This window comes from Clarias gariepinus, chromosome 2 (assembly GCF_024256425.1).
Source record: "Clarias gariepinus isolate MV-2021 ecotype Netherlands chromosome 2, CGAR_prim_01v2, whole genome shotgun sequence".
In the NCBI taxonomy this organism is placed as follows: Eukaryota; Metazoa; Chordata; class Actinopteri; order Siluriformes; family Clariidae; genus Clarias; species Clarias gariepinus.
Window position 1 is genome coordinate 38,603,332 of NC_071101.1, and position 22,862 is coordinate 38,626,193.

Here is a 22,862-nt window from a genome sequence, read left to right on the forward strand (position 1 = left end):
TTTAAAATAACTATTCTTCTTGAAATTTAATTTGAAGAAAACTAATTCCAACCTGGAAGTGTTGCTGTCCGAACTTTCCACTGTCCGAGGTCAGAGAGAGAACATATTCATAAACTTCAGTTCTCTCAAAGGCCTCCTTCTTAGCTGGAGTCTGTTCTGTCTTACTGTTACAAAGGAAGACATGTCAAATAAGGAAAATACAGACATGTACACATAAGAACAGATGCACACACACACACACACACACACACACACACAAACGCACATACACACAATACCTGTTATATCCAATAAACTCAAAGTGTGGGCGTGATCCCAGCTCCATTTGTGCCATGACATAGCAGACATGTGATGCATACGTCCATCCTCTGGAGGCTGAAAATAACAAGCAAATATGCATGTTAGAATCATTATTTCTGCAACCAGCCATTTATATTTCTGGAAAAAAAATCACCATGGTTACAGTCACTGAGATCAATGAGATTTTTCCCCATTCTGACGTGAGCATTAACTGAAGCTCTTCATTTGTATCTATATTAGTTTCTAAGTTGCATTGCTGGTAATAAGTGACTGGCTGATTGAGTATAATATCATGAATCAGTTGTTCCTTCTAATTAAGTGAATGTAGTTACAACATTCAAAAACAAACACAAATATACTGTACACACTGCTCGGTCAACAAGCTTCTTTAACAAGGAACCTCTCTAATGACCCTTGTTTTTGGCTCCTTTTTCCTTTAAGGATTTAAATTGTTACGTTTCACATACCAGTAAAACTTTGGATTGTGAGTTACTTGAGTGTTTTTTTAAGATGAGTAAATTCTTAAATACATTTTAAGATGATAAACAAGCAAGGTAGAAGCAGTCTGTATACACTTTTTCTGTTGTGCCAATGATCTAAGCCAATAATTCTCTCTCGCGCGGGCACGCAGAATTGTGTGTAATCGTCTCCTATGCTCGATCTCAGTGCAGGTGCCTCACTCATAAAGTCAAAACCTGTCCGTGCGTGTGTGGTGTGTGAAAGTCATTCTACATAATAACCTCCCTCTACCTACTTCTGTCCTCTCTTTCTCCCTCACACATTTACCAGATTTTTTTCAAACGTAAAGTGCAGGTTTATTAGTTTCATTTTTACTTTATATTTTTTGTATGAGTATTTTTGGGTTGTGGAACGAATTATCAAAGACAAAATGCCTGGGATTCCCATTCCCTTCTTAGGCGTGGTTATGGCATTTGGCCACATGATGGCAATGTGGGGAATAGGGACAAGGGATTTAGTCAAGTGGATTGGTATGCTTTACATTGTACAGTATATTCGTGTCAAAGACTCAATTTGTGTCAAATTTTATATTCGTGTCAAAGATATGTCAGACCTAATAACAAATCCGTCTTACGAACATGCTCCCGAAACAGAACTCGTTCGTAAACAAGTAACAACCTGTACTGTGGAGCATATTCGTACCAAAATCATCTCCCATTTGGATAGCATCATGTTTCTTTTCGTCTTCTGGAGCACTGGAGCCTAAAAGCTCCACCAGAGGAATACACCAGTCTTTTAGGTTCTGGACATGTCCATGCTAAAGCAGAAAATGCCATGTTAGTGCACAAGAATCTGACTAAAACAACACACAGTCAGATGGTCGTGCTGAAACACTCACCTTTTCATTTACAAGGCAGAAACCATTGTGGAGCAGATCAGAGATGTCAGCCATGTTTACTTGCTGTAGAAGAAAAAGAACTTCCATGTCTACTCAAAGCTAGCTACTAGCAAGCTGTCTTACCTAATTAACTAGCATGTCGGTTTAGCTAACAGGAAAAGGTTATTAGTAAAAAGATATGGCTTTGTTTGTTACAGTTTAAAGAACTACAGTACTTACTCTATTTCGATCACAGAAGCACTCCATAATCAACCAGAAGAAATAGGAATACCGCTGCTCGGCATTGCCCAGAGAGCGTGAACACTCTTTATATGTCACCTGGATAAACTTTAACAGCTCCTCAATTTGAGTCATATCCCTGATACGGATGTTAAAACAGCTAGTTTACATGGATTACTGCATACTTACATACACACTTTAAACACCTGAAAAATGTCACAGAGCCCTACATCTGAAAAATTGGAGGTATGACTGAAGATAGAGCATCTCACCTGATCAGAGGACCAGGAAATTGTATCTTTTTATCAGAGATCGACGGCACATCACACTGCGGGACATCAGACTCCCCTTAAATCAAAGGGATGTGAAATAGATGAAGAAACATTGTTTAACCAGGCTGTACTGTAAGCAACTAAAAGGCTAGTGAGGTGTGGAGCTCAGGAGGCTCAGTGTGCTGTACCTGTCCTGTGTGGATGATCATCAGCTCTGTCTTCAGGAAGAGGTTTCATACTCTCATCGCTATCTCCATCGATAAGATTCACCAAGCTTTGGCAAACCTATAACACCACTTCATAGGTTATAAAGGGTATTGGGTTTTTATTACTTAAGTTACTTTTAATTTATTGATAATACATATAAAAAATACATTTTTTAATTTTCAGAACTTTAAGAATGTCTCATCATTCTTTAATCTCTCATACCTCCATAGTGTATAAAAGGTGAATAACTTAAGGGGATTACATAGCTAAAGTGCAGTTACATTTCAAACTCAAAATAGACTCCACAGAATTAGTATTTCCTCATTTGTGTCATAATCAAGGATAGAGGGGATAGGGGAGGGGATAGAGGAGGTGTAAAATCTAAATGCAGATGCAGAATAAAGTGAAGGAGACACCCGTTGTATTTTAGAGATGAGTAACCTGCTCACAGATCGTGGACCACAGGTTGCAGCTACTACTTTTGACCTAATAAAGCATTAAATGGTCTCACGCCGCAGTATCCGAGTGAACTGCAAGTGTCTTACGATCCACCATGCCTACTTTGATCAAAGGATGCAGACTGCTTGTCAGTACCGCGTATTATGAAAACTACAGCAGGGGTTTTTTTCTTACAAAGCCCCAAAGTTATGGAATAGCCTTCCAGATAGTGTTCGGGATTCAGACACAGGCTCAGTGTTTAAGTCTAGGCTAAAAACCTATTTGTTTAATCAAGCATTTTTGTAAATAGATTTGCCTTAGGTAAAGGAGCAGATCTGGGGGACTCATAGACGTAGAGTATTATGGTGAACTGGTTTGTTTAGATGCTGTCTTCCCCACTCTCATTGATCACTCAGGTTTGCTGACGGTGAGGTGATTGTTTGCTTTACAGTACATCTCAGGAAGCCCTCATGTCTGTGTTTCCGTCTGGCTCTCCCTTTTTAGTTATGCTGTTATAGTTAGTCCTGCCAGAGTCTCTACACTAAATATACATTCACATTATACATTATGTGACTCTAACCATACCTACTGTTATCTCTCCTCTTCTGTTTGTGTGTCTCTTTCGGATGCGTCCGGTGTCTGGGGACGGTTTCACTCTACCATGAAGATGGTTCTGTCATAGACTGAGGTTTACAGATGTTTCTCTGAGGATTTGACTGCAGTTGCTTGATAGTTCAAGACGGAAATTTCCTACGAGTCTACCTGAGCCTCTAATAACTACCTGGACTACATATTAACATCAATTAACATCAACTGTTATAGCTGAACTGCCTGCCACCTGACACACAGTATGAATGCAAAGAATTCCTGCTCTCTGTTTCATCCAAATGAGGAGGGGTTCCCTGTTGAGTCCCGTTCCTCTCAAGGTTTCTTATTGCCATCTCAGGCAGTTTTTCTTTGCCACTGTCGCTCTCGGCTTGCTCATTAGGGACTATCTGACCATTTTGATTTATACACATTCACATTCCATACAAACTTAAATAATTCTTTTGATTGTGTAAAGCTGCTTTGCGACAATGACAATTGTTAAAAGCGTTATACAAATAAAACTGAACTGAATTGAATTAAATTGAATTGCCAGCCAGTTCTGGAAGGCTTTATATAGCCTAATCGGGGCTACAGCCAGTCTTTCTTCAGGCTTTCACTCCGAGTCAAACGTGCAGACAGAGAGGGCCAACCAGACCTCGAATGCTCCCTTAGGCGAGTGGCCTCTGCCAACCCCTCCTTCTGGGCCGACCATCTAATCTGCGTGGAGTATGCCCACAAAACATTATGGCACTTCCAACAAAACTTCCCTGGCCATGTACATCATTCATGTCTTTTTGTTAGTCGCTCTGGATAAGAGCGTCTGCCAAATGCCTAAATGTAAATGTAAATGTACCCCTTCGAATGCCAGAAACCTGCCGAATGTGGCAGAAGGAGCACGACGCAGCACGATAAGCAATCACACAACTAATGTGAAAGGTGGAGGAAACCACAGCTTCGTCTGCTAAAAGTGAAGAAAAAGAAGTTGGCAGTAATTTGGCCTCTCGCAGTACATAGGCTGTAAAGAAAATTTATCCAGTATCATACCGCCTGACACTTCCCTGCTCAATGAGAATTACAGTAACCCCACCTCTTATTTCTGATGGTTAAAGCCGTGTCTATGCAGCACTCTAGCAGGTCCATCAATCCCAACCCTTCTCCCCACTCCACACTATTGATAAGTGTGCGACATGCCCAGTAGGCCACCTAATATCTGGTGGATTGGGTAAGGTTACGGCCCAGAGTAACGCTCATGGGACCCAGCCAGACACATACTGTATCCCAAGCTCATTAGGGAGTTCCGGACGCTTGTCATTGTCATGGGCGTTCGCAGAAAAGCGGGTACTGTAATGCCGCCCTTTAAGGCGGTCACTAGGCAATGGCAATGATAGCAATTAAGGACAATGCACGACACCTGGAGGGATTTCTATATAGGTCCCCAAGTTTTCTCTAGCCTGTCATGTGTCCTTGCCCACGCCCATGTTTCCGCCCCATGTGCACAGCGGGTTTCTCATTCTCTGCTAATTATTTCAGCATTTAAGCTGCCTAAGTTGGATTATTGTGTGTATTTTTGCCCCCAATTTTCTCATGTTTTGTTTCATAATTTCCACGTTGCGGATTTCACCTTCTTGTCTCGATTTCTTGTTTCTCGTCGCCTTGCTCTTTGATTTCCCGGTTACCCGATTTACCACTTCTCTTTTTTCCTACGCCTCTCGTGTTGTGATTTCGCTCTGACACTTTGCGGATTGTTTTCTCGGCTTTCGACTTTCGCCTCACGATAACATCCCTGTCTATACTGCAGTCATTATTCTGTGCTTGGATTCACCTTACTGAGGGTGTTTGATCATTCATTACTAAATTAGTAAATTACTGAAGCTCCGCCAAGGTTTTCTGTCCAGGCCCTTGACAGGAGTCTGCTCCCATCTATCACACGTAGGAATGAGCAGATTTCACTATTTAAAATAGAGGGTTCTGATCCCGCAGTCGTCCTGGGCCTGCCCCTGGTTAACCTATCACAACCCGCAGATTTGCCCCTGGTTAACCTATTACAACCCGCAGATTGACTGGGCCAGGAATTTTATCTAGCCTGGAGCTCCACAGTCATATGTCTGCGGAGGAACCACTGGATCTCACTCACGTCCCTTCATAGTACCACGATCTCAGGGCAATATAAAGCAAGTCCTATGCTGTCTCTCTTCCCCTTGGCCCCCACCGACCCTACGACTGTTCCATCGACCTGGTCCCAGGTACCACCCCCGCTAAAGGTCGTCTTTCTTTCCTATCACACAAGGAAATCTAAGCAATGGACAGATACATTGCTGAGTCCCTTAAGACGGGGATCATCCATCCTTTCTCCTACCCTACGGGGGCCAGCTTCTTCGTGGGTAAAAGAGATGGTTTCCTTCGTCTATGTATTGATTATCAAGTCAACTCCTCCAGACAGCCAAGCTCTTTTCCAAATTGTATTTGCAAGACACAAACCACCTCATCTGCTTTCGAGAAAGAGACAGGTAGAAAACTGCCTTTAACACCCCAACGGCACATTATGAGCACCTAGTGGTCCCGTTTGGTCTAACAAATGCCCCAGCAGTCTTCCGAGAGAGCATTCACTGAGCTCAAGAAGCGATTGACGTCCACCCCTATCCTCACCATTCCAGACCTGTCATGACAATTCATCATGGAGATCGACGCTTCCAGCACGGGTATAGGGGGTGTACTTTCCCAGAGCTTATCCACGCATGATCATAAGCCTCATCCTTCTCTCATAGTTTACCACCCGCCGAGACGAACTATAGCGTTGGCGATCAAGAGCTCTTAGCCATCAAGCTTGCTTTAGAGAAGAGGAGACACTGTTTCTATCATGAGACTGCCAAACTCATAATAGTTCACATATTCAAGCTTCACTGCCTTTCCAAAGACATCATCATTGATCATAGGCCACAGTTTACCTTGCAGTTTTGAAAGCCGGTTTGCAAACTCATTGGAGTTTGTCCCAGTCTGTCCTCAGGGTTCCACCCCCAGTCCAACAGCCAGACTGAGAGAAAAAGTAAGTCCCTTGAGGTAGCCCTGAGGTGCATGACCTCCCGGGATGTCTCCGGGATGAGTATCAGGCATGAGTGGCACACAATAATCTAGTGTAGAATGGTTGGTTTGGAGCATGTGAACTTGGGATTAGAAACAGGTGAGCTTGTAGCAAGAGTGAGGCAGCAAAAAGAAAGGATCGGAGTGGAATATAGAATGCGGAATCAAAATGCAATGACTTTGTTTAAGACGGAGGCATGACCTGGCATGCCATGGCAATTTAAAAATTTTATGTAATAAAGTATTCTTAATGTAATTCTGTATGTAGAGCAATCTCTGATCCAGAAGTCAATACTCACAGTTTCTGGTATACTACTTATACATGACTATTTACAGACTTACTGCTTAATGTCGTAACTCAGTAACATTAGATCTCTTTCATTCTATCTGGCTCACCTGGACCTTGTCCTGACTTCCGCCTGTAAACCAGTTGTGGCTCAGGATTTCACTGAAAGTTGCCCGACGTTTATGGTCTTCTTCCAGACACCGTTTTATCAGGTCACAGCACTCTGTTTGTGTAGTGAGGAGACATTTTTAAATAGAAATTTAGAAAGTTCACAAAAAACCTTATCATGAATTAAAAAGTGATGCTTTTTTTTATTTGCTTTTTCTCACCATGAGACAGATGTTTAAATCGCCGCAGATGCCAAGCAATAAACTCATTACCACCGGTAGGAGGTGGCTCTACACAAACCATCACATAGAGGAGAACACCCAGACTCCAGACTAAACGAGGGATGGCAAAATACTCTCTGTGGGAATTTACTTCAGTAGAAGCATGATTCTTACTGCCTGAGTGAGAAAAAAAAATTATAGAGCAAAAACTGTCACAAAAAAAAGGATTTTTCTCTGCGTATCCTTTAATTTTATTCAGAATTTATTCCGAACTGACCTTTATAATGCTTGTCTGTCAGCAAGTCGCCACAGTCAAAGTTGATCAACTTCACCTCCATCGTGTCAGGATCGATCAGAATGTTGGCAGGCTTGATGTCACCATGAAAAACACCAGAATCACAGCAATGCTGTGCAGCCCGAACCACCTGCTGCATTATGGTGCAAGCGTCCGCTTCCTCCAATCTTCCTCCTTTACACATGAGGAATTGCTTAAGGTCCATAAAGTTGTCGGGTCGCTCCAGCACCAAGATGAGAAAATCAGGTGACTCAAACCATTCCAGGAGCTCCACAACATTCTCACAACGAGGAGGCATGGACACCAACTTCAATAACGCCACCTCCAGAGGCAGAATGCGGTGTTCTCCGGGCTAAAAACACACATGCATGATTAGCATAGGTTAGGCTGTAGGGAATACATCTGAACTCTGGTATAGTGAAGAGGGGTATAAATTGCCACAGAGTCACTAACATTAATTATAAATAAAAGGTAATGAAATGTGACTCTGAGTTGGGGTAAAGAGCTGATTATGTTAGCAGGAAAGAGTAAATAAACATCAGTTTTGGTGGGAGTTTGTTCCATAATGTGATTGTAATTTATGCCTAATTGCTTCTGTACATAATCTCAAAACTAAAGTTAATTTACTTACAATGGTGATGTTTTTGGGGCTGAAATCTTTGTGTACTTTTTTAAAGATGACCTGTTCATATAGACACAACAACATGAGACAGAACAACAAGTGATCATTATACTTAATAGTATTAATTACTACATTTACACAGATGCTACATTTTAGGGCCCAGTAAATGAGCATTAATGATGTTCATTAATTGCATAAACATCACAGCAGGTGACTTCAGGTACTCACTCACTAAAACTAAGTACCTGGAGGGAACCCACAAAGCACAGGGAGAACATGCAAACTTCATGACACAGAGCAAAATTGAGCCTGGCCGGGAATCAACCCCGGCCCTGGAGGTGCAATGTGACAGTGCTTACTACAACACCGCCATGCCACCCTTCAGGTACTGTGTAAATTTACACCTGTGTAATGATTTTAAGTTCTAGGTGAATGTGGACACAGTCTGTATAAAGCTACAGTATAAGGTGCTGCAGCATTTCCTTATTTCTAAAAGACTAAATTCCACACCTTAAATTTTCAGATAGAAGTGGTTCAATCATCAGGTGTGTTAAATGCCAAGATCTTTGTAAAAACCAGATATTATTCAAATGAGATTCGTTACCGCTTTGTTATCTGCCTTACGGAATCCGGCGTAGAAAGTGTAGTAGTTTTCTTTCGCAAGGCACCCAAAGACAAAATAGCGTGAATGAAACTCGCCTATTTTATACACACAAACGCACACACAATAAGTTAAGTCTATTTTCAGCCAGTTGTCACTCTCTAAAAACTATATTTAATGATTACATACTCTTAGATCTTAAAATAATTAAAAAAAATTAAAAGGTTGTGCCACCTGTAAAGCCAACTACAGATCTTGCTTTATGATTTAGAAATGTTTAATATAATTGTTGTGATGGTAACATACAGTGTTCTGAATCATCCTTAAACACATTGCTTATAAAAGCATGTCTGCCTTCCTGCCCCTGCTGAAGTGTTTTCAGCCACTTGGGTTGTGTTTTCTTCATCCTTTTAACCAGATCTTCAGAGAGCTACATGACACAAAGAGAAAGCAATCCACCTATAAAGACTTTACATTTCAAACCAAGGAAACATTTCACAACACAGGGGATCTTTTTTACCTTTGTAAGTTCCTCTATCATACTGTATTCCATGCAGTAAGGGAATCTGCAGAGTGTTATAGCAATGCTCTCACAGTAATCAAGCGCCTGATCATCATGTCCATCCTTGGCTAGCTTGCCGGCATAGGAAAACTTGAATTTCTAAGAAAAATAGGGACAAACACTTGTTTTGAATATACAGTAATGGTTTGTCATGGAATTCAATTTGATATGAAAAAAAGAAGAAAACTAATTTCAACCTGGAAGCATTTCTGTCCGAACTTCCCATTGTCCGAGGTCAGAGAGAGAACATATTCGTAGACTTCAGTTCTCTTGAACGCCTCTTTTTTAACTGGTATCTGTTCTGTCTCACTGGTTCAAAGGAAAACATGTCAAATGAGGAAAGCACACACACACACACACACACACACAAATGCTCACGCATACCCACAATACCTGTTATATCCAACAAAGTCAAAGTGTGACCGTGATCCCAGCTCCATTTGTGCCGCAACATAGCAGATATGTGCTGCATATGTCCATCCAATAGAGGCTGGAAAAAAAACAACCAAACATGTATGTCAGAATCAGCATTTATTTTTTAAGGAAATACCTGCACATTCATGCAATTATACAATCAGCCAATCATATACTGTAACTGCGGTGCGAAAACAAATCTATGATTAATGAGATTTAGATTCTCTATTCTCACACTTGATGTGAACACTAACAGAAGCTTTTGATCTATATTTACATTCGTTTCTACTATATGTTGCACTGCTGCTGATAAGTGACAAGCTGATTAAGTAATCTTAGGAATGAGCAGTTGTTCCTAATTAAGTGAATGTAGTTACAGCATGTTCAGTCCAGAAACCTGCTGTTACTGTGGAGCATATTCGTACCAAAATCATCTCCCATTTGAATAGCATTATGTTTCTTCTCGTTTTCTGGAGCACTGCAGCCTAAAAGCTTTATCAGAGGAATACACCAGTCCGTAAGGTTCTCGACATGTCCGTGCTATAGCAGAAAGTGTCACATTAGTGTATGTGAATCTGACTTAAACAACACACAGTACAGACAGAAAGTCACGCTAAAACACTTACCTTTTCATTTACCAGGCAGAAACCATTGTGGAGCAGATCAGAGATGTCAGCCATGTTTACTTGCTGTAAAAGAAAAATTACTTCCTTGTCTACTCAAAGCTAGCTACTCTTTATAGAACAAGAGCTCATATGAGTCCAACTGGACCAATATATACACTGTGTGGTGCTATTTTAACACTCTGGGTGTTAATTCAACACTGGGAATTTTACTGTGTACAAGCAAGCTGGATTACTTAGTAAATTAGCATATTAGTTTAGCTAACAGAAAAAAGTCATTAGTAAACAGATAACGCTTTGTTTGTTACAGAGTGATGAACTCCAGCACTTACTCTATTTTGTTCACAGAAGCACTCCATAATCAACCAGAAGAAATATGAATACTGCTCCTCAGCATTACCTAAGGAGTGTAAACACTCTGCATATGTGACCTGGATAAACCTTAACACCTCCTTGATCTCTGTCATATCCCTGTAACAAATGTTGGAGCAGCTAGTTTACATTTATTACTGCGCGCACACTTACATAGGCACTTTAACCACCTGATTAAATGCCACAGGACACCACAGTTAAAAAAAATGAGTGTGTGTGTGGAGAAAGAGCATCTCACCTCATCAGAGGACCAGGAAATGGTATCTTTTCATGAGAGACAGACTGTTCATCACACTGTGGAACATCAGACTCCCCTGAAATTAAAGGGAAGTAGAACAGAGGATGAGACTGTTTAAAATGGCTGTAAGTAACTAAAACTATAGTAAGGGGTTAAGATCAGGAGGTTTTGTGTCTCGTACCTGTCATGTGTGGATCAGCTCTGTCTTCAGGAAGAGATTTCAAACTCTCATCACTATGTTTATCCATCAGAGTCACCAAGTTTTGACAAACCTATAACAACATTTTAAGGGGCAACAGGGTATGGAGTTTTTACTCCTTAAGTTATTTTTGATTTATTGATTAAAAATGCATTTTTATTTTAAATTTACAGAACTTTGAGAATGTCTCATCATTATCCAATCTTTCCTGTCTCCATAATGTAATGACGCGGGTCTCACAAGAGGCAGAACTGCACGAAAATGCTTTGCACTGTTCAGAACGGGCAAATCCGCAGGCTGCCTTGGGGAGTTCTGAACAGGCAGAGGCACGTGCATTTCTACACACGGTTGCCAGGCAACGCCACCGCAGGGCAATCAGCCTGGACAGTCCGCACCTGGCGGCGTGTCTATTTAGGGGTCCTGCTACCTTGGCACTAGGTGGCACCAGTAAGGTTTCAAGGTCAAAGACAAAGCAAGACAAAGACAAAGAAAGAAAAGGCAAGCACGCAGAAAGTCAAGAGACAGAGGCAAAGATCCAGCCTTTGCCTCCCTAAGACGGGGGCGAAAGAAAAAAAGAAAAAGAGAGTGAGCGGTCTTTTAAATGCACGCTCTCAGGTTAAGTATAAAGTGTTCACAAAAAACATGGATATACGTTTTGGTTTTAATTTTCAGAGCCCTGTCTATTCTCGTGTAGACGACAAAGCTCTGTTTATTTTGTAATTTCAGTTTTCTTTAGTTTGCTTTTAAGTCCCTTAATTAATAATTCCCCACCATCTCCAAATGGAAAGGTTTTCCCGTGCCTGTCATGAGCACTCTCACCAACTCCTATTTCATTGACCCCCTGCGTCAGGGCTCTTTTAACCATAATTACATCTCGTGGTGCAGTATGGGAGTGACATGCAACAGAATGATTGCACCACCAGAAGAGGGTCAAGCGAAAGTGCTTGATAAGCATGAGGAAACCCTAACCACTTTAATTTCAGAGATGCGTGGGATTAATAAGCAAAGTTTTGGGCAGCTCGAGGCGCGTGCCACTTCCAGGTTTCCATCTGTCTGCGATGCATTCATCCTGCAGTGCTCACTAATTTTCAAGCTGCAACCTTTCCAATTTCCATCAGAACAAGCAAAGGTTGCATTTATAGTTTCTCTGCTCACAGACAGAGCACTAGAGTGGGCTTCTGCAGTGTTGCTCTCTGAGCATGCCTCCCTAAGTACCTTCTTTTAGGAACTTAGGGCCACTTTCCATCATCCGCATACAAGAGGGGCAAGCGGTAGGAGACTACACAGTCGAGTTTTGTACCCAGGCCGCTAGCTCGGGGTGGAATGATGCTGCCCACATAACTCTTCAAGCGGCTGAAGGATGAGCTAGCCATACGTGATCCTCTAGAGGATCTGGTTTCATAGGCTAGCCATTTGGGTGAATAACTGCCTTTGTGAGCATCAGGCTGGATGTTCCGGCAGCTTCAGACAGGGAACATCTCCTCCACCCCACAAAGGCCGCTCCATCTGCCTGGCCAGTCAGTGTGCCAGCTATAGGCGCAAAGTCTCAGCTCTGCCCATGGAAACAGAGTCTGAGGCTTCATATCCGATCCCTGATATAGAGCCTGAAAAACATTTTGAGCTGGAAGACATGGGAGAGCCAATGCAAATAGGCGTTGCCAGGCTTTTCCCTCAGCATAGCAGCCCATAGGGCTCCCAGAGGGTAAGCAATGCCTGTGGCACAGTACGCTACAGACGGGGTCACCGCAGGAGAGGGGGGGTCAGGTTCGACTGAAAAGTCAAGACCCCGTCATGCAGGGCTCTTCCACCAGCTACACTTTCAGGCACGGGCATTGGAGAGCCCGAACAGAGCGCAAATTGATTCGGGGGCCATGGGAAATTTTAGCTGCAGCACTGGGCATTCCAGTTAGCCTAACTTCTGGCCGGCCAGCCAATTAGGTCGGGGTGCATGACACAGAGGATGGCCCCAGGACGTGAATCTCAGTTTTGGTAACCCCAGGTTATAAATATGAGTGAACCGGCGTGCCACGCTTTGCAATCAGCCTCTAAAAAGTCGGGCCTACGTACTGTCTCCTTCACAAAGAAGAAGTCCACCTAGAGGTCGTCTAGGACCATGGGAGGGGCACGTAGAATTCCTCCCAGGGATGAAGTGTTCTCCCTGGCACCTCCAGGAGGTCGCTGTTCCTGCTCGAGGCGCGCGCCACTTCCAGGCCAAAGATGCCGAACAGTCAATACCTCCATCAACCATGTCTAACCCCAAAGACTCTGCCCCTTTCAGAGAAACTGGCAGCGTGAAAGCTACTGCCAAGTATATCTCCTTGGGTACTGTGCACTGTAGTGAGAGCTACAGGATCCAGTTCTCACATCACCTTTCGCGTTTCAACGGCGTGGTCTCCACTTCCGTCAAACCTGGAAAGGGCGCATCTGCTGACTCTGGAGTTACAAGACGTTCCTGGGAATAGGGGCCATAGAACATGCTCTCCTACCAGGCAGAGAGTTAGGCTACTACAGTCGTTTTTTTCTGGGTTTCCAAAAGGAACAGGGGGGCTGTGTCCGATTTTGGATCTTCGCGGGCTGAACCGCTATCCAAAATAAGACAGGTTCAAAATGTTGACTGTCAAAGTGATTGCTCTTAATTCAACCAAGGGTTTGGTTGTGACAATCGATCTGAAGGACGCATATATTTCACATGGAAATATTGCCACAACACAGGAAGGTTCTTAGGTTCGCTTTCGGGGGCAAAGCTTACCAGTATCGGGTCCTTCCATTTGGTCACGCTAACCCGCACATTAGATGACTAGCTATGCTGGCTCAGTCTCAGGAGCTAGCGCTTCAACATCGGGATGTCTTCCTAGCTCATCTCTGTTCCTGGATTGATACTCAACGCCATAAAAGGGTTCTCTTTCCTGCTCAGAACACAACATTTTGGGTGTCACCTAGGATGCGATCGCAATGCGGGCACAGGGGTCTCCTGTGCGTGTTAAATCCATTCCAACACCCTGAAGGAAACCAAGCTAGGCCAGAAAGTGACTGTTCATCACCTCCAGATATTTTTAGGTCTCATGGAAGCTGTGTCTATGGTAAAACCTTTGGGCCTCTGCACATGAGATTGTTTCAGTTGTGGCTAAAAGCAAGGGGATTATACTCAGGGCCAATCCCCAGAGGCAAATAAGGGTTACGCGCCAAGGTGCTTCGTACCCTTTCTATGTGGTTCAGAACTCGGTTTTTGACTTTGGGTCCCACTCTACGTGAGTCTTTTTGTCGTCGCAGATGCTAACGACAGACGTTTTCTCATACGGGCTGGGTTGCAGTCTTAAATGACCGTCCAGCCCGAAGGGAGCTGGAGAGGCCATCTTTTCGCGTGGCACATCAATTGCCCCGAATGATGGCTTTATTTTGCCCTAAAACACCTCCTCCAGAAGTTGAGGCTACCATGTCCTAGTGCGGGTGGACAACACTACGGTAGTCTCGTACATAATCGCCAGGGAGGACTGTGCTCGCGCCGCTTGAATAGCTAGCGCACCAGGTTCCCCTTGGGGGCACAGGACAAGTTCCTGTCCCGCAGGGCGATGTACATTATAGCTAAAAGCCAGGGGATTACTCAAGGGCCAATCCCCGGAGGCAAATATGGGTTAAGTGCCAGGTGGCTTCATACCCTTTCTATGTGGTTCAGACCCCGATTTCTGACTTTGGGTCCCACTCTACGTGCGTCCTTTTGTCGTCACAGATGCTAACGACAGACGCTTCCCTCACGGGCTGGGGTGCGGTCTTAGATGGCCGTACAGCCCAAGGGAGCTGGAGAGCCCATCTTCTCGCGTAGCACATCCATTGCCCCAAACTGATGGCTTTATTTTGGCCCTGAAACACCTCCTCCAGCAGTTGAGAGGCTACCATGCCCTAGTGCGAGTAGACGACACTAGGGTAGTCTCGTACATAATCGCTGGGGCAAACTGTGCTCGCGCCGCTTGAATGAGCTAGCGCACCAGTTCTGCTTTGGGCACAGGGCGAGTTTCTGTCCCTTAAGGTGATTTACACTTCAGGGCATATGGAGTTGGGAGCCCTGGTACCTTCAACGCACTAAAAGAACGTATGCCCTTAAGGAAAGGGTATTTAAAAGTGGTGCATAGCGGAACATGTAGACCCAGTCCACTGCCGAATTGTTTCAGTGCTGGAGTTCTGTAAGAAGTTACTCGGGCTTATGCCCTAGTACCCTCGGAATGTACGGAGCCACTATTTTGGCTTGTCATGTTCTGACGGATGGGGACTGGCTGACACCCCTTCCAAACCGCTAGAGTCAGCATCTGTCTGGCTTCTGACCCTCAAGATGGTTTTTCTTATAATCACTTTTGGAGATTTGCAGGCTTCCCTTCCTGCCTAGACTTTGCCCCTGGGCTAGTCAAAGCTATTCAGCATCCTCACCCGAAATATTTTCATTCTTGACCATGCACCCAGTTTCCTCGAAGCCTTCTGTCCTCCGCCTTTTACAGCTCCGGAGCAGGATTGGTTTCACCTACTATCTTCAGTACGCACTCTTCAGATTCCCGTCCACCGCACTAGCTAGTGGCGTAAGTCAGAGCAGCCTTTTTCATCACATCAGGGAAAGATGCTATTGCCCTAGCCTACGAGGCGCGTGGTCTCACTTCGCCTTAAAGAATCAAGGCTCATCCAACCAGGGAGATTGCCTCATCTATTACGCTGGCAAGAGGGTTTCCCCTGCAGCAAGTGTGTCATGCGGCAGGTTGGTCTTTTCCGCACACATTTGTGAGATTCTATAGTCTGGATGTTCATGCTACTCCGGGCTCACAGGTCCTCGTGCGGCGGCGTTGGTATTCTCGTTCCCATAGAGTTTTCACTTCAATTTTGTCTAAAAAGGACGTCCAGTCACGCAGGCAGTGCGGCATTGGAGCGCAACATCTCGTTCCCGCCTTTTCAGGAAACAGGGTTACAGCAAAGTAACCAGAGACGTTCCCTTTCAAAGGCTACACTCAATGCTGCACTCCAATGCCGCACTGCCTGCGTGGCTGGATGTCCTTTTTAGACAAAATTGATCTGAGTAATGTTGCCGGCTCACTCCTATTTATAACCTGCAGGTGCGCTTCATCAGATGACGTCACTTGACCAAGGTTATATATGACAAAATTTGGCGTGTTTGACACACACATACTTCACAACCGGCAACACAAAAAGATGTTCCCATAGCATTTTCACGCAGCATCTCGTTCCCACCTTTTCAGGGAACAGGGTTACAGCAAAGTAACCCGAGACGTTTTAATGTCTTAGTGCCCTAACGCAGGGCTTCTGAGGGAGGGTGAATGAAATAAGAGCTTGTGAGAGTGCTTATGACACGCACGTAAAGACACGCACTTTCTGTTTGGAGATCGATATTATTAATTAAGGGAAGCTAAAACAAGCGGGAGTTTGTGTGTTGTTTGTATACACTTTATACTTAAGCGCCGCTCTCTCTCTTTCTCTCTTTCTTTCGCCGGTGTCTTAGGGAGGCAGAGGCAGGGTACATATATATATAATATATAAAAGGTGAAAACTTTAGAAAAACACTTAAGGGAACATTGTAAAGTAAGTATTTTCTCATTGTTACTGTTTTATGTAATATTGTACACTTCATGTACTCAAGACTATTTACAGACTTACTCCTTAGTGTCTTAGCTCCATGTTTTATTCTATGTGTCTCACCTGGACCGTGTCCTGACATCCCCCTGTAAACCACTCATGGATCAGGATTTCACTAAAAGTTGCCCGATGTTCAAGGTCTTCCTCCAGGCACCATTTTATTAGATCAAAGCACTCTGTAGCAAGAAGACAGTTTAGGAAGTTCACAAACAAAAATTTATCATGAATTAAAATGCTTTTTCTTGTTTTTCTCACCATGAGACAGATGTTTAAATCGCCGCAGATGCCAAACAATGAACTCATTACCTCCAGTAGGAGGCATATCTGCACAAACCATCACATAGAGGAGAACACCCAGACTCCAGACTGTAGCAGGAACGCCAAAATACTCTCTGTGGGAATTCACCTCAAAAGGAGCGTAATTCTTACTGCCTGAGTTAGAAAAGAAATAAATAGCAAAAAATGTCACAAAAAAAAAGTTCTTCAATGTCCAGCCTTTACTTTTATTCAGGATTTCTTCTGAACTGGCCTTTATAATGCTTGTACGCCCCATCTGTCAGCAAGTCACCACAGTCAAAGTCGATCAACTTCACCTCCATCGTGTCGGGATTGATCAGAATGTTGGCAGGCTTAATGTCACCGTGAAGAACACCAGAATCACAGCAATGCTTAGCAGCTTGAACTACCTGCCGCATTATAGTGCAAGCGTCTGCTTCCTCCAATCCTCCTTCTTTACAGATAAGGTATTGCTTAAGGTCCATGCAGTTGTCGGGTCGCTCCAGCACTAAGATGAGGAAATCAGGTGACTCGAACCATTCCAGGAGCTCCACAACATTCTCACAGTGAGGAGGCTTAGACACCATCTCCAATAACGCCACCTCCAGAGGCAAAATGCGGTTCTCTTCAGGCTAAAAACACATACACACACACGGTTAGCATGTGTTTGCATAGAGGAAATACATCTGAACTGTGGTATAGTGGAGAAGGTTTGTATAAATTGTAATTTTTACCTAACTGCTTCCATGCATAAACTCACAAAAGAACTTAAGTAAGTTTACTTACAATGGTGATGTTTTTGGGACTTAAATCTTTGTGTACTTTTTTAAAGGCAACCTGTTCACATAGACACAACAAAATGAGTCATTCAACAAGTGGCTATTTTACTAATTTGTAATAAGTACATTTAGATAGACGCTACATTTAAGGGCCCAGTAAATGAGCATTAATGATGTTTATTAATTACATAATCAGACATTTATTACAGCAGGTAACTTTAAGTGGTGTGAAATATTTAAAATCATTTATTTACTTAATCGTGCCAAATTCGCAACTGTGTATTGAACTCCTACGTGCAGCTGAACACAGTTTGTACAGTATATTGCTATAAGGCGCTGCAGCATTTCCTCATTTCTAAAAGACTAAAATGATCCAAAGCTTAAACGCTTAGATAGTAGTGGGAAAACAAATTATTATTTAAATCAGATTCATTACCGCTTTTTTGTCTGCCTTACGAAATCCAGCGTAGACAATGCTGCAATTTCCTTTTCCCAGGAACCGCCAGACGAAATAGCGTAAGTGAAATTCACCTGTTTCACACACACACACGACACACACACACACACACACACACATTTAGTTAAGTCTATCTTTAGCCATATGGTATAACCCACTTGTCTTTGTATGAGAATTTGTTAATAATTACATATTCTGTTAAATTTTTTCCATTCAATATTGATAAAGAGCCAACTGCTGTGTGCTGAACCATCCTTCTGTATGGATCTTGACGCTAGATAACAGTGTATTTTATGCTCAGAGTGCCTTCTTATCTTCTAACTGATTTTTACAAGGTTGTGAGATTGCTCCTGATCCAGCATTCTACACCCCTTGCTAAGTGATGTTCGAATGTTTAATGTGTAATATAATTGTTATAATGATAACATACAGTGTTCTGAATCATCCTTGAACACATTGCATATAAAAGCATGTCTGCCTTCCTGCCCCTGCTGAAGTGTTTTTAGCCACTTGGGTTGTGTTTTCCTCGTCCTTTCAACCAGATCTTCAGAGAGCTACATAAAACAAAGAGAAAGCAATCCACTGATGAACTGATGACTTTACATTCAAAATCCATGAGACATTTCACAATACAGAGGGTAGGGTTGCCAACCGTCCCATATAATACAGAATTTACTCATATTTTGAAACTAAAAGACCTGTCCCGATTTGAACAGATACAGCAGTTTGTTTCGTATTTTTAAGAATTAAATTGAAATCTATGGGAGATAAACATTACATGTTAGACTAATAAGACAGGGTGATTTCTATCAGACGCATCAGTGGACAGAAAAAAAACCCTGCTCTCCCTCAACCTGTCTGCCATGGTCTCTAGCAAAACAGAGAACAGAAAAGGTGTTTCTCATTGGGCAGTACTTGCTACCCAGGGTGGCCTCTTAGCAAGGTGGCACTAAGGGTGCAGGGAAAATAAAGGCAAAGTTCAGAATGACAACATTAGCACGATCAGTTTTTTATTACTTTTCAGCTCTCATGTAGGATAATCAACCTTGTTAATGGGCTGATTCTAGCATGTGAACAAGCCAGAGAACTGGGAAGGTTTCTCACTTAGATGTACTGCGTTGAAAGGTAAATGCATTGAATGCCACATAGAAGAAATCAGTAAACAGGCATGCATAAGCCGCCGTGGCACTTTCCCTTCCACTGAGTGTCAGTCTGCATGATCCAGCCAGCGAGAAGGAAAAGGCTGGCGCATTTGCTGCTAAGGCCCCTGTCGTTTCACCAGCCTGATCACGCTTAACAAAGAGTGGACTAAGTACTGCTGTTTTTCCAGCCTGATCACGCTTAACAAAGAGTGGACTGAGTCCAGCCTGACTTTAAAGTTAGTGTGAACTGAATACCACAGTTTCTCCAGCCTAAGCAAGCTTTAAAGGCAAGGTGGACTGAATATGCCATTTTATCAGCCTGAGCACGCTCCTGAAAGGCAGGCAAACTAAATATCAGCGTTTCACCAGCCCGAGCATGCTTTACAAAGGCAGGCAGATTGAGTACCACCATTTCACCAGCCTGAGCACGAAAGCGGAATGCAAGAAGGGTGATGTCACGCTCCTTGAAGACTTCAAAGGCTAATAAACTGAATGCTGCAGTTTGATCGCCACATAGGAGAAAGCCGTAAATAGCAGCCGGAGCACTTTCATTTCTGCCGACCACCAGCTTATGCGATCCAGCTGCCAAGAAGGAAAAGGCTAGCACATTTGCCGCAAAGGCCCCGTTCCCAGCTGAGAAAAAAAAAAAACAGACTTTGGACGTAACAAGGACTCACGTTTGGGGTTATTTATAAGCACTCGCCTCGTGTCTGTGTGTCTGTTAACCTTCATATCAAGTGATTTATGAGATAATTCAAAATGGGGGCGTTAAATCATACCAGACTTGCAGTGAATTTCTCATGAATTAGGGCGTAAAACCAATTGTAGAACAACCTCACCCCACCAAGCATTCCTTATTTCTGTTTCTGGGAGTTGGCAACCCTAGCGGAGGATTTTCTTTACCTTTGTAAGCTCCTCTATCATACTGTATTCCATACAGTAAGGAAATCTGCAGAGTGTAATAGCAATGCTCTCACAGTAATCGAGTGCCTGATCATCAAGTGCATCATTGGCTAGCTTGATGGCATGGGAGAACTTGAACTTCTATGAAAGATAGGAACAGCCATGCATTTTCATTATAACGGTTGCTCATGAAATTAAATTTGAAATGGAAAAAGAGCAGAAAAAAAAAGTCCAACCTGAAAGTGTTGCTGTCCGAACTTCCCACTGTCCGAAGTCAGGAAGAGAACATATTCATAGACTTCAGTTCTCTCAAACGCCTGCTTCTTAGCTGGACTCTGTTCTGTCTCACTAATACAAGAAAACATGTCAAATAAGGAAAACACACACACAAATGCTCACACATGCCCACAATACCTGTTATATCCAACAAATTCAAAGTGTGACCGTGATCCCAGCTCCATTTGTGCCACAACATAGCAGATATGTGCTGCATACGTCCATCCTCTGCAGGCTAAAAAATAACAACCAAACATGCATGTCAGAATTACCATCCGCTTTTTAGAAATACCTGCACATTCATGGAATATTGCAATTACCCCGTCATTTTTCTGAAAAATGTACATTCCCATGGTTATGGTCACTGACATCAGTGGGATTTTTCTCCAATCTAATGCTTGACTTGAGCATTAACTAAGGCTCTTGATCTGCATCTACATTTGTTTATATGTTGCACTGCTGCTGATAAGTGACCACCTGATAAAGTAATCTCATGAATGAGCAGTTGTTCATAATTAATTGAATGTTTCATTCCGGAAAACTGCTGTTACTGTGTAGCATATCCGTACCATAATCATCTCCCATTTGAATAGCATTATGTTTCTTTTCATCTTCTGGAGCACTGCAGCCTAAAAGTTTCTCCAGAGGAATACACCAGTCCTGCAGGTTCTCGACATGTCCATGCTAGAGCAGAAAGTGTCGTTAGTGCATGTGAATCTGACCTACACATTACACAGTACAGATAGAAGATCATGCTGAAACACTCACCTTTTCACTCACAAGGCTGAAACCATTGTGGAGCAGATCAGAAATGTCAGCCATGATTACTTGCTATAAAAGAAAAAGATCTTTAACCATCTGTCTCACCGTACAAACATTTATGCTTTCACGCCCTTAACTAACCTTGTCTACTCAAAGACACCTGCTAGCAAGCTGGCGTACCTAGTTAACTAGCATGTCAATTAAGCTAACAGCAAAAGGTTATTAGTAAACAGATAACACTTTGTTTGTTACAGCATAATGAACTCCAGCACTTACTCTATTTTGCACACAGAAGCACTCCATAATCAACCAGAAGAAATACGAATACTGCTCCTCAGCATTACTCAAGGAGTATGAACACTCTTTATATGTCACCTGGATAAACCTCAACACCTCCTCAATCTGTGTTATATCCCTGTAACAGATGTTGAAACAGCAAGGTTACATGAATTACTGCACACACACTTACATAAACACTCCAACCAGCTTAGAAAAAATGCTACAAAACACTACAACTGAAATTTTTGTAGTATAAGTGAAGAATGACCATCTCACCTTATCAAAGGACCAGGAAATGGTATTTCATTAGGGACAGACTGCACATCACACTGCGGGACATCAAACTTCCCTGAAATAAAGGGAAGTAGAACAGAGGATGGAAAGTTAAATGTGGCTGTAAGTAACTAAAAGGATAATGAGGTGTCACAACTACTGCTCGCTGACATCCCACGCCCTCAAAACCGCCCTCTATGCACCTGAGACTTATTTACGGCTGATTTCTTTCAGCATTCAAGGAAGCTTTTCTTTCACGTTTTCCCCATTTGTTTTACAGTATGAATTTGTCGCTACGATTACAGATTTCACAGACTCAACCTCGCGCTTCTGCCTTTTGACTACTTTCTCTACTTTGCTTTCTTCTAACAAAGACAACATAAAGTGCACAAAGGTCATAAACTGCATAAACTATGGATCTATCTAATGTACAGTATTGTCTTTTTTACTTCGCTGACTAGATTCACGCTGCTGATCAAACGCTTCTGCTTTCGGTCTCCCTTATCGCCTCTGTTACTCTGCTGACCTAGTTATGGGGGGATCCAGGCACATGCTGCTGCTTTCTTTCCCAATGCTCCATGATTTTGGAACTACAGAACTCATTGAAGGAGTGGAGCCACTGTTGGGTGGAAGGAGCCTGTTTCTAATGCAGACAGGCAGGTCATTTGCTCATGGACTGCCCAGTAAAAGGTGGAACCCTCTAGTATGGCTGGGAGCACTAGAGGGCAAGACTCCAGAAAGGCTCCCAGACCAACACCACCGACTTCCTGTATATCTTATCCATAAACGACAGGCTTACCTAGTCCAGGCGCTAATCGACTCAGGCTATGAAAGGATCCAGATCAATGCCTCCACAGTCAATGAAATTCCCTTTCTTCCTGCGCAAGCTCCTTCTCCTTAGAAGGTCCAAAGTGGCGTATGCCATAACGCTCATTATGAGGAGGGCTTGGGAGTGGAGCACTAAGCTCTGGGAGGCTCAGGACCAATGCTGCTGTGACTTTGCTTATTTTCTCACAACGGGAGCTCCCTCCCTTGAATCATTCATCAGACCCATTTATTTAGGCTAAGAGTCAGTCACTCCAAGGAC

The 22,862-nt window shown here is 43.1% G+C and overlaps 1 protein-coding gene across 1 annotated transcript; it reads right to left on the minus strand.

Annotated features, from left to right (window-relative positions):
• Window positions 1-1,355: 1,355 nt before the first annotated feature.
• On the minus strand, window positions 1,356-21,283 carry LOC128540958 (uncharacterized). Its single transcript, XM_053510995.1, has 28 exons — window positions 21,230-21,283; window positions 21,031-21,145; window positions 20,630-20,696; window positions 20,422-20,533; window positions 17,691-17,741; window positions 17,154-17,536; window positions 16,884-17,056; window positions 16,692-16,804; window positions 10,983-11,073; window positions 10,802-10,877; window positions 10,524-10,662; window positions 10,195-10,257; window positions 9,994-10,108; window positions 9,548-9,644; window positions 9,352-9,463; window positions 9,113-9,253; window positions 8,899-9,022; window positions 8,596-8,690; window positions 8,001-8,051; window positions 7,352-7,721; window positions 7,075-7,251; window positions 6,856-6,968; window positions 2,337-2,433; window positions 2,149-2,224; window positions 1,877-2,015; window positions 1,658-1,720; window positions 1,462-1,576; window positions 1,356-1,372 (listed from the first exon to the last, which is right to left on the minus strand). Exons 1-28 carry the CDS (start codon window positions 21,281-21,283, stop codon window positions 1,356-1,358), a joined length of 3,339 nt encoding a protein of 1,112 aa, XP_053366970.1.
• Between the last annotated feature and the right edge of the window lie 1,579 nt (window positions 21,284-22,862).